The sequence below is a fragment of the Rana temporaria genome, chromosome 5, assembly GCF_905171775.1.
Source record: "Rana temporaria chromosome 5, aRanTem1.1, whole genome shotgun sequence".
NCBI classification, from domain to species: domain Eukaryota; kingdom Metazoa; phylum Chordata; class Amphibia; order Anura; family Ranidae; genus Rana; species Rana temporaria.
The window spans coordinates 123,830,684-123,843,924 of record NC_053493.1 but is presented as its reverse complement, the minus strand read 5'-3'; the positions used below and the strand labels follow the sequence as shown (position 1 = coordinate 123,843,924).

The window sequence follows — 13,241 nt, the reverse complement described above, 5'->3', positions numbered from 1 at the left end:
TGGGGGGAGTTTGCGTCGTAAACCAGCGTCGGGTATGCAAATTAGGAGTTACGGCGATCCACGACGGATTTTCGGGTTTGCTACGTCGCCGCTAGTCTAGTTTCCCGTTGCAAAGTTAGTCGCGTTTTTGGTGCCTTAACTTTACACAGCAATCGTATTTCTGTATAAAGTATGGCCGTCGTTCCCGCGTCGGAATTTAAAAATGAACGTCGTTTGCGTAAGCCGTCCGGGAATACGGAATTACGCTACGCGCGTTGCCGTTCGAAAAAATGACGTCACTGTGCGCAAAGCACGACGAGAATTGCGAAACAGAGAATGCTGGCCCGCCTTGCGCCGGACGTCTTTACGATACACCGCCGCAAGTTTCCAGGTAAGAGCTTTGTGGATCGGGCACTAAAACTGAAAACTTGCGGCGGTGTAACGTAAACGGCTTACGTTACACTGGCACTATTGTACGTGAATCTGGCCCTATAATACCCAAGCTGCCACAACTCACAACTTACAGGCTTAAGTTATGAGGGACCCTGCTTTAGAAAACCTAGTCAGTAGACTCTGCTTTGCAGCAGACTGGCATGCAGGCTTTCACAGGCCACACACCCTATTCTCACTAGCAGTTACAATCTAGATAAGGTGATATCAGTTATAGGGTTAGTGCAAACACTCACTCAAGTCTTTTAAATATATGCATTCTTTCGATAATATCATTACTTTAACATCCCTAGCTAGGCAGGGTATAGAGATGGTTGCAAAAAGTTACAAAGAAAATAATTTACAAAGTAACACACATATAAGCAAACAAAATTGAAATAAAAGGAATAAACAAACTTACAGAAACATATTTCTCCTATGACATTTTGATGGAACATGTGGATCAATGAGATCTCACAGATTTGACAAAGATTTGATTGTGGATTTCAGCTTTATACCATTGAAATCAAAGTGGAGATGCCACCAAGACTATCCAATGGTAGGGGTTGGGTGATAATACTCAAAACCATGCTGGGTTATGAATTATGAATCTGAAAGGTTGAATAATGGTTTTGGCAGCTGTTTTAATTAACTTAAATATAATTTTTATCTTCAAGGCCTAGTAAGAAAATTACCCTTGGACAGTGCAATTTAGATGCATAGACTATTATGTGCTGGTAAGGGTTTAATTACCCCCCTGCTGTGAATATATTCATGTGGCCTCCCTTCGGTACAGTAGTGTGTTAACATGTCATGTTTATTCAGATTTAAAGGTGTTGTAAAGGCACACGTTTTTTCACCTTAATGCATTCTATGCATTAAGGTGAAAAAACATCTGAGGATTAGCAGCCCCCAGCCCACCCGTTTACTTACCTGACCCCTCGAAAGTCCCACGCTGTGAATGCGCTGGCTTCTCAGCCAGGCTTCTCGGCTCATTCAGCCATTGGCTTGCACTGCTGTCAATCACATCCAATGACGCGGCACGCCGGGGGTGGGGCCGAGTGATACGGTCTGTGGCTATGACCGCCGGCTGTATCACAGGAGCGAGCCCACAAGAACTAATCCCCATGAGAGAGAGCTTGCATGAAGGGGGTTAGTTCTTGTGGGGAGGAGCCGAGACAGCTGCCAAGGGTCCCCAGAAGATCAGGTTCGGGGCCACTGCACAAGCTGCACAGTGGAGGTAAGTATAACATGTTTGTTATTTAAAAAAAAATTACAACCCCTTTAACTCTGTCCTGACTGGCTCATGGCAGACCTACCTTGTGATATAAAAAATGTTTATGAAAATATAACCCAAACCTTCTCATAATTGGCTAGATCGTGCCACCAGTTATTACACGCTAAACTCAGATTTGCTTTAACCCTTTTGCCACCATGGACATAAGGTTTATGTTGGAGCAAGAATGTCAGTAAGCCTTACATCCATGAAATTTCCCCTTCTGTTCTAAGCTCATCATAACTTCAGTGGAAGTGATCTTATACCAGAAGTGTCCCTATATGCTACTGAGTAAAAGAAGAGCTATGATCAGAAGAGCTGTTGATTTAAAAAGTGATATTCACCCCTCACCCCCCTTCACTGCTCCTCTGCTACTGTTTCCCAAATTGTTACTCATTGTAGTGTGCAATTTGCACCCCCTGAGCTTTTTTCAATCTCAATTTCAATCTCCACTGCTTCCTGTTACCTCTGTGTACCTTCAATCCCCCCTATGCCTTTCAATCCCTCCTGTGCCCTCCAATACCACTCTGTGGCCTATACAGAGGACTCTTTTTTTGTTCATAATGGTAGACATCAGTCATGCGTTTTCTATGTTTCTGTTTGTGAATAAACACATGGTACAGCCTTTAGACTAATAAAAAAATAGATAACAAATATGAAAATTTAAACAAATAATTAAAGAATACAACATTTAAATATAAATACCCTTGCACACACACATTGTGGTGATGCATATTACGGGATACATATTGTAAAATGCTGCATTGCAATAAAATGTATGCTTGCATTTTTTTTTATAGTAACATATACCATGCTGTGTGTGCACTGTGGATCTGGCACACACAATGCCTAGGTGTGATGCCAACCATCAGATTTTATGCCTTAAAGTGTTATTAAAATAATTTTTTTTATAAAAAATAACAAACATAATATACTTACCTGCTCTGAACAGCAGTATTTCACAAAGAAGCTCTGATCCTCCTCTTCCCAGGTCCTTCACCGGCACTCCTGGTCCCTCCCTCTGTAGAAAGCAGCTTGCAATGGGAACACCCAAGCAGGCTCACCTCAGAGGCATGGCTCTGCGTGTCCATTCACACACAGAGTTGGGGCTTGGCCCCACACCCTCTTTCTCTTCATTGGCTCACAGGCTTTGATTGACAACAGCAGGGAGCCAATGGCTCCCGCTGCTGTCTTAGCCAATGAGGAGGGAGGGTCCTTGGAGATCTAAGGTTCTCTTGCACATCGCTGGATCGTGATGGAGCTCAGGTAAGTATTAGGGGGAGAGCTGGGGGAGCTGCTGCACAGAGAAGGTTTTTTACCTCCATGCAAAGTAACAAACCTTCAGTCTTTACAACTACTTTAAACAGGGAATATGATGGTAATTTTTGACTGACAAGTGATGTGGATGCAGAGAATTCCGCTGTGGTGCTATAGTATTCAGACAGAAGGGACTACCCTCTTTAGAATACATTGATCAGTGCTGCACCCAAATGTTTTCAAGCCAGGCTGTTAAACAGAAGCAGGTCCTTACACCCGCTTCTATTGAACATAGAGGTGTATACATGTACTTACATGTACTTAAAAAACTCAGCAGCACATCCCTTTACAGATAAAACCTTGCCGTCTAGTGGTTCACCCTATGCATCCAGATAGTCCAGGTAAACATCCCCTCCCGTTCTCCCCTCCCCCCTCCTTTGTTTCGTTCTTTTTGCTTTTCCCTTTTTTTGTTTTTGCATTCACCTTGTCCTTTTCCCTTCCCACACCATCTCACCTTGTTATGACACACACTCAACACTTATGCCTCCCCTACACATACCGGCTATTCTTGCATTGTACACTGATATTCACTCGATTTTCCTTTTCACATTCATGCACACACATCTTTTTTATTTTTCATTTTTACTTTTTACTTTTATTTTTATTTTTACTTTTATATGTATACTTATATCTATATTTACATTTATATTTATATTTATTTTGATTTTTATTTATACTTATATTCATTATTATTTTTATTCTTTTCCTCACACCTTATTCACTCAATATCGTCCTCTCTTAGGTCCATCTCACATTTACAGTCATTTTTCATGTGCCTCTCACGCACTTTTTCTCAAGCTTTCCCCACTATCTGTCCATACACATATCATTCACCTTTCCTCCCTGTAGACACTCTGTTTGTATCACCACTTAGGATGCAAATATTTCCATCATGGGGGTTTCTTTTTTCTCCCCCCAGGTTTCATTATATCCTCTTTATTTGGCTGGTTCCTCGCTCCACCGGGCTCGGCTTTCCTTCCGTTTCTCTTGCCCTGCCCTTTTTCCCCCCTTCCTCCCCCCCCACCCTCCGGCCTAATGCGGGGTCCTTGGTTGCGATCCCTCGCGGGCTTGGGGGTTGTTCCACCCATCCCACCACCTGGTCTATTTTGCAATCTTGACCTCTCCCTTCATCCTGAGTGTCCCCTGGGAATTCCCCGCCATGGCGGCCTGGTCTGTGTCTGGCTACCGGTTCTGGCTCTGGACATTCACCTTGGTAACTATATACTTTTTCAATGTCTGCAATAATGACTGTATTTTTAATAGCTTAATACTCATATGTTTGTTTGTTTTTTGTTTCTCTAAAAAATCTCATCATGTACATATATATATCTCTTTTATAGAACTTATGCCTGCAAACTTTCTTCCCCCTGAAGAAGACCCACACCAGCAAAAGGGTCGAAACGCGTCGGGGTCTCTGCGCATAAGTCAAACCAATATATTGTTCTATTTACATTTACCCACTGTACTCCAATGTTTGAATGACACTTTTTGTGTCCATGTTTCCTATATGTACTAGATGGGTGTTCCCATCCTGTTATTCATTTGTCTTTAATAAATTACATTATTTTTTCATATTTTGATTCAATAATTGTCAGCTGCAACACAAAGCCCCTAGGGGTACTCTTCCTTTTCTTCAAAAATCTATTCAGGGGTGTGCAGCACCTTGCATCCACAACATGTATCGCCATTCCTTTGCTAAAAATTCTCTTTGGGTGGATAAACACCCGTTCCCCTGGTTTGATACCTGTGGATTTAAGACACTAGCAGTGTAGATTGTCATCTCTCAGCGTTATCAATTAACACACTCCTTTAATCAATTTTTATACAATTTAATAATTTCCCTTCCTTTTGTCCCCGCCGATCGCAAATACAGATTTCGATCGTGGGCGGCTTCTAGATGGGATCCCCTGTTCACGACATAAGCAGATTTGGATCCGTAGGCTACTTAGCCAGAGCCCATACAGGCTATCATGCATCCTCTCGTTCTCGCTTTTACCCTCTTTAGGGATAGTCTGTTGAAGGGGCAACCTCAACGAGGAGTTTAGTGATAGTTTTCCTTATAGTAAGCTTCCTGTCCTTCCTCGTTGTATACTTCATCATATATTTCCTCACCTAGATTTGAGTTTTGAGGGGGTTCTTTGGTCCTCCCCTAACGCTGAATTTTTTGACATCTTCCTGTCTGCTCTTTGTCTTCACAAATTCATGTTTATATATCTAACAATATAAATACACTCATACCTTGGCAGCATGTTATATTTCACTTTGGCAATTTAAATTATCTATCTAATGATTATTATTTATTTTTAATTTATATTTATTCATACATGCAACTACTTCAGGTGTCTGTCTGTCCTCAGTTCCGTTTTGCATCCATGGCCATGTGCACGCCTGCGGGGCTCCCTGGGCTCACCCATGGCAAGGTTTTTACGTGGCAGTGGTGTGGTTCTACCCCCACGCCCCACGGCAGACGGGGGAAACAAGAGGGGGTGGAATTCCAGAGGTTCCTCGGTTTTCCCATCCCCTGTCTCGCTCCAGAGTGGTCTTTTTCTATCTGACCGCCAGATGGAGCTCCCAGTCTGCCGGCGGCGTCCCGCGTTACCCCCGGACGTTCGCGGCTCTGCCGCGCATGCGCTCGCAGCGTGCGCAGCATGCGGTGACGTCACGGCGTTTCCGACGGGGACAGGTACGGCGGTTTGCCGGGGACATGTTTGTCCTTCCGGAACGCCGGGGGGTCTCACAATAGCCGCGGTCTTTGACCGTCGCTTTGGCTCCCGCAGACCGTGTGTGTGGGGGGGGGGTTAGGTGTGTGCGGATGGGGGGGGAGGGAACGATTTAGAGGCACGCCCCAGGCAGGACCACCACTCCTACAAATAGAGCAGCCGTGGGTAACTCGCACTGTCGAGCTCCCAGGCTTGCACCTACTTTGAGATAACACTTTTTTTAACGTCTGACAAGTAAGTAATGGCCCGACCTTTGTCTATGGCCCCTTGGATAGACGTTTTGATTTGCTTTATAGCAATATCATTAATACCTATTGATATTTATTTATACCCTCTTTTCCTTTCTATATTCTGCTGTAGTTTTTTGCCCTGATGGGCTATATCCACCCTGTACCTCTCCGGGTCAACTCAGCAGCACATCCCTTTACAGATAAAACCTTGCCGTCTAGTGGTTCACCCTATGCATCCAGATAGTCCAGGTAAACATCCCCTCCCGTTCTCCCCTCCCCCTCCTTTGTTTCGTTCTTTTTGCTTTTCCCTTTTTTTGTTTTTGCATTCACCTTGTCCTTTTCCCTTCCCACACCATCTCACCTTGTTATGACACACACTCAACACTTATGCCTCCCCTACACATACCGGCTATTCTTGCATTGTACACTGATATTCACTCGATTTTCCTTTTCACATTCATGCACACACATCTTTTTTATTTTTCATTTTTACTTTTTACTTTTATTTTTATTTTTACTTTTATATGTATACTTATATCTATATTTACATTTATATTTATATTTATTTTGATTTTTATTTATACTTATATTCATTATTATTTTTATTCTTTTCCTCACACCTTATTCACTCAATATCGTCCTCTCTTAGGTCCATCTCACATTTACAGTCATTTTTCATGTGCCTCTCACGCACTTTTTCTCAAGCTTTCCCCACTATCTGTCCATACACATATCATTCACCTTTCCTCCCTGTAGACACTCTGTTTGTATCACCACTTAGGATGCAAATATTTCCATCATGGGGGTTTCTTTTTTCTCCCCCCAGGTTTCATTATATCCTCTTTATTTGGCTGGTTCCTCGCTCCACCGGGCTCGGCTTTCCTTCCGTTTCTCTTGCCCTGCCCTTTTTCCCCCCTTCCTCCCCCCCCACCCTCCGGCCTAATGCGGGGTCCTTGGTTGCGATCCCTCGCGGGCTTGGGGGTTGTTCCACCCATCCCACCACCTGGTCTATTTTGCAATCTTGACCTCTCCCTTCATCCTGAGTGTCCCCTGGGAATTCCCCGCCATGGCGGCCTGGTCTGTGTCTGGCTACCGGTTCTGGCTCTGGACATTCACCTTGGTAACTATATACTTTTTCAATGTCTGCAATAATGACTGTATTTTTAATAGCTTAATACTCATATGTTTGTTTGTTTTTTGTTTCTCTAACAAATCTCATCATGTACATATATATATCTCTTTTATAGAACTTATGCCTGCAAACTTTCTTCCCCCTGAAGAAGACCCACACCAGCAAAAGGGTCGAAACGCGTCGGGGTCTCTGCGCATAAGTCAAACCAATATATTGTTCTATTTACATTTACCCACTGTACTCCAATGTTTGAATGACACTTTTTGTGTCCATGTTTCCTATATGTACTAGATGGGTGTTCCCATCCTGTTATTCATTTGTCTTTAATAAATTACATTATTTTTTCATATTTTGATTCAATAATTGTCAGCTGCAACACAAAGCCCCTAGGGGTACTCTTCCTTTTCTTCACATGTACTTAAATGTATCCAGTTTCTGTTGAACCAGTCAAATTTACAAATGTCATTGTTTTGCAAAAAATCACATTTAAAATTAATGAATATTTGTAACTTATTAACTCAATACAGTTTTATCTCATAGATTTAACAGGAATTGTATAAGTTATATTACGTTTTTGTGTGCTATGATTTGATTGCATTTGAGCAACTAACATGGGACCTGCAAAATCAGTAGCAACAAGAGAAAAATTAAAACAAGTGAAAATTAAAATGACAAATGAAAAAAATAAATAAAATTGTCTGGCTACCAGAGGTTACGAATAGATCACAGGGTGTTGCAGTGAAAGGATTAACCCTCCATATTGCATATATATATATATATATATATATATATATATATATATATATATATATATATATATATACTCAAAAGTTTGCATACCCTTAGGGAATTGGTAATATACAGTACAGTATGCACCATTGTTAAAGAAAACAAGAAACACACGTTTCTTTTATTTTATATGGGATCCATATTTAACTTAAATGGAAATTACCCCAGTTGAAAAGTCTGTATACCCTTAGTTCTTAATGCTGTGTATTGTCTCCTTTACCATCAATGATAGTGTGCAGTCTTTTGTAATAGTTATCTATAAGACCCTGAATTCTTGAAGGTGGTATAGCTGCCCATTCATCTTGGCAAAATGCTCCCAGGTCATGCAAAGTCTTTTGTCGCCTTGTATGAACGGCACTTTTAGATACCCCCAGAGTGGCTTGATGATTTAAAGGTCAGGAGACTGTGATGGCCACTCCAGAACCTTAATTTTTTTCTGTTGTAATCACTGGAGGGTCAACTTGGCCTTGTGCTTAGGGTCATTATCGTATTTGAAAGAGTGTCCCATGCATAGCTTTTGTGCAGAAGAATGCAAATTGTCTGCCAGTGTTTTCGATAACATGCTGCATTCATCTTGCCATCAATTTTCACAAGATTCCCCATACTTTTAGAACTCATCCCGCCTCCCCCCCAAAAACATAATTCTTCACAGTGGGGATGGTATTCTTGTCGCTATAGGCCTTGTTGACCCCTTTTCAAACGTAGCGCTCATGGTTGTGATCATAAAGCTCTATTTTGGTCTCATCACTCCAGATTACATTTTGCCAGAAGCTGTAAGGTGTGTCAAGGTGTTGTTGGGCATATTGTATTTGGGATTTTTGGTGGCATTGGTGCAGTAAAGGCTTCTTTTTGGCAACACTACAATGCAGCACATTTTTGTTCAAGTATCATCATATTGTGCTTCTTGAAACAACCACACTGTCTTTTTTTCAGAGCAGCCTGTATTTTTCCTGAGGTTACCTGTGGGTTTGTTATGTATCCTGAACAATTTTTCTGGCAGTTGTGGCTGCAATCTTTCTTGGTCTACCTGACCTTGGCTTGGTGTCAAGAGATCCCTGAATTTTCTACTTCTTAATAAGTGATTGAACAGTACTGACTGGCAAATTAAAGGCGTTGGATATTCCATCTGTATAAGGTTGTTTACCTTTATAAGGTTGAATACTTTGTTATGCAGGTCTTTTGACAGTTATTTTCTGATCCCCGTGCCTCAGTATCTAGCCTGCTCAGTGAATCCATGTGATAGCTAACAAACATATTGACTATTTATATACAGACACTAATTGTAATTTAAAAGGCTACAGATGTGGGAAATTAACCTTTAATTGCTATTTTCCCCTGTGTGTGCCACTGTCTTTGTCTGCACCAAGGGCAAACATTCCAGGGGATGTAAACTTTTGATCAGGGCCATTGGGGTGATTTCAATTAACATTATGGTTTAAAAAGGAGCAAAAGAACTATGTAATAATTAATTATATGATCAATAGCCTTAAATAAAAGACCATTTTCAATTTCAATGCCAAATTCTGCCAGGGAATGCAAACTTTTGAGTGCAACTGTATATACAGTATATACTTATCTTTCCTTGCTCTTCTTGCCATTTCAATTAGCACCAGAAGCTGAAGGAAACACCCGGTACTTTCAGGTATGAAAGAGCATATAATTTACCCATGCAACAGCACAGGGGCTTTGAGCCCTGCCACAGGGAAGTCCATAGCCCTGTGTGAGCTATGACTCCAGTGACTTGTATCTTACACAGGGCTATGAATTCACACATAGTGGCTAAAGGGAACAGATTTATTTCACTAAAAAGAGTAAGCACGAGAAGACAACAATATTACTATGTATCTATGAAAGTATAACTTCTGGTTTTACTGATGGTGTAAATAAAAATAGAAAAATGAAATTTAAAAAAAAATCAATTCTTACTTGTTTTGACACTGTATTTAATAGTATTTTGACACAGTTGCAGAAGTTCCTGATGAGGCTCTCCAATATCTCTGATGTTTACATCCAGAAGCTTTTTAAGTTGTTCAGGGTCTTTCCATTCACAAACCTAAAAAAAAAAAAACATTGTTATGAAAGTTATGATTAATAATATATACAGATATCAAACATACCAATGTGCCTTATGCAAATAAACCATATTTAACGTAGATATAAACCATATCTGGATGACATTTAGTTTACATAATATACTTAGTTTTTTTGTTACATATCAGCACCAATGATCTCCTGAAACCCATTTGCATCCACTTCCTGCCTACAGGCATATACTCCAGTAATTGCTATATATCTTTTCTCAGGGTAAGTTCTCTGAGGGTGACAGCAGTGACTCATTCCTGTGTAATATATGGTAGCATGACCAAGTGTAGTCTCCATTGAAAAAGTGCATAGCAACAATATAACACAGGAACACAATTGGGAGAAAGGGACAAAGAATTGTCAACTCATAGCTATGGATTAATGTGGGTAAAACGTAATTTAGCTATTGCACCGCATCCCTTGTTACTGAGCAGAAATGGAAAAGGAATTAACAGGATTTTTCAGGTGCGACATACCAAGTATCCACACTCCATTAAAAATGTATTGTTTAGTAGAAAATTAAATTAAAGCATTGTGTCCATATAATACCAAATACAATCATGACCCATTCTTATGGTCCTTAACTTCACAGCAGAAATGTGATGATAAATCCTGACATGTTTCGCCCTGCTGGGCTTCTTCAGGGGATGTATTATATGCTAAAGGTTATGGCACTCCCACGGTTAATCATATACAGTATACTGTAACTTGGATTTATAATCTGAACTATTCAAGAGATGTTCCCAGTGGCATCAAACCGAAAAGGACTGTCCGTGGCCACATAAGGCATACAGGGACCAGGAATATATTACCGAAGATGACTACATGGGGGCATAGGATCCTCACAGGGGGATATAGTATCAGTATTCAGGGAACAATGCGGTCTCCAGTACAATCCTGTCCACATGGCTCAGGAGTTCAGATAGTTCAGATTATATATCCAAGTTATATATGTTTAACATGGGAGTGCCATGACCTTTAGTGGATAATACATCCCCTGAAGAAGCCTAGTGGGGCGAAACATATCTGATTTTTCATCACAATGCTGAAATGAAGGACCATAAGAAATGGGTTATGATGGACACAATATTTTAACAACATTTTCTAATAAATAATGCATTTTTAATGAAGTTTTGTTACTTGGTATGTCGCACTTGAAAAGTCCCTTTAATTCCTTTTCCATTTCTGCTCATAACAGGAAGTGCCCAAATGAGGATCTTAATGGCAGAACCAGTAGTGTATTTTGATAAAAGCTACAGATTTAAAAACATTAAAAAATGTTTTTGAAACAATGCCCTATTAACATTCCTTTAAAGGGTAGTGCTTTGGATAACATACACTTGATAGTTAAATACGTAATTGTAAAAATAATATATAAAATGCTACAATTTTTATTTATTTTTTTGATATGGTAAAAAACATTGTTTAAATGTAGTAACCTATAGCAACTAATCAGCATTTATCCTTAATTGTTCTGTTCTCACCGAAGCAATGAAAGATGAAATCTGTTTCCATATTGAACAAAATCATTGCTTTTTACAATGCCTTAATTAGCCAGCCTTTGCATCTCCCACTTTGCCAAATGTAGTTGAGGAAATAGTTAATGTAACTCATAAAGCATTAGACATTTCTAAAGCCTGTGAATTATCCATCTTTCTGCAATGTTGCACAAAGCCATTAAACAAACTAGTAAACTGTAAAAACTTGCCTGGAGGAAGCTTAGGAGCAAAGAAAAATCACTCTTACACATCACAATTCGTGAAGAAAATAATTGCTTGATGACAGAATGGTATTGGTTATCTATATGCTAAAAAATAAAATGACCACACATATGATGCAGTTCGGAATATAAATGACCAACTTCATTAAAGCTTTAGGTAATTGCAGCCATATTATTGAACTTGTAACTTTAACTTTATGAATATCACTCAAAATACTCGTCTTCATTTGCCCAATTGCCTATAAAACACAACTTAAATCCAATTAAAAAAACAAAAAACAAGCCTTTCACTAATAAAAATCTGCTTGTGGGGTTCCAAAACTGCAAATGCAAAAGCATTGTGAAGAATTAAGACCCGGATTCACATACATCGGCGCATATTTATGCCGCCGTAGCGTATCTCTTTTACGCTACGCCGGCGCAGCGCACAGAGGCAAGCACTGGATTCACAAAGCACTCGCTCCCACTCGCTGTTAAAGATACGCTGGGTTTCCTCGGCGTAAGTCAGCGTAGGTGGAAGTAGGCGTGAGCCATGCTAATGAGGCATGACCCCATGCAAATGATGGGCCAAGCGCCATAGAAGTACTTAAAATGCACGGCACTACTCCCTAAGATACGACGTATACGACGGATCACTGCCTACGACGTGAACATAACCTACGCCCAGCCCTATTCACGTACTACGTAAACAACGTAAAATATGACGGCTCTGTTCCCTGGTCCATACCTTTGCATGAGTTGTGCCTCCTATATGGGAAATAACTTTACGCCGGATGTACAACTTACGCAAACCGTGTATATTATGCGCCGGGCGCAACTACGTTCGTGAATCGGCGTATCTCCCTCATTTGCATATGTGCATAGAAAATCAATGGGAGTGGCAAACGCGCCCAGCGTAAATATGCGCCCACGGTATGACGGCGTAGGCAAGTTACGTCGGTCGTAAGAAGCCTATTTTTTAGGCGTATCTCAGATTGTGGGCACGGCGCACAGATACAACGGCGCATAGTTAGACTTACGCGGCGTATCTCGAGATACGTCGGCGTAAGTGCTTTGTGAATCCGGGCCTAAGTGTTCATTTGTGACCATCCATTCTGTTCAAGCATGCTATAATGTAGCTGTCAATAGCATTATATTCTGGCTGTCTAGTTTAAGAGATCAGCCATTCTGCATATATAGTGAGACAAACTTTTTAGGATGGAAGCACCTTTATATGCACTATTCATATTCAAACTATCTCCTACTCCACCTCCCCTGCAGAATTAGAATATGTAAGGCAGCCCACATATAGTTTGTTTGTATTCAATCAGCTTAAAGTGGATGTAAACCCACTCTAATGCCCCGTACACACGATCCGAATATCGGACGAAAGATCGTCCAACTTTTTTCGTTTACTAGTCGCAAGTAGAAGTTGAATAGGTTACTAAAGTTAAGAAAATTCTCGTACGACAGAAAAAAAAAATCAGAAGTGATGTCATGTGTTGTTATGTATTTGTGTTGTTTTTTCGGACGACAACTGTACTGACTAAACAAAAATTGTGCGATTAGGTATCGTACAAAGAAAATT

The 13,241-nt window shown here is 40.6% G+C and overlaps 1 protein-coding gene across 1 annotated transcript in view; it reads right to left on the bottom strand.

The window, feature by feature from the left end:
* The window catches only part of GADL1 (glutamate decarboxylase like 1), a 427,714-nt gene that overhangs the window by 326,834 nt on the left and 87,639 nt on the right, over window positions 1–13,241 (bottom strand). The window contains exon 3 of the mRNA XM_040353089.1: window positions 9,799–9,925. Within this exon, the coding sequence (XP_040209023.1) occupies window positions 9,799–9,925 (127 nt within the window). The remainder of the gene's footprint in view (window positions 1–9,798; window positions 9,926–13,241) is intronic.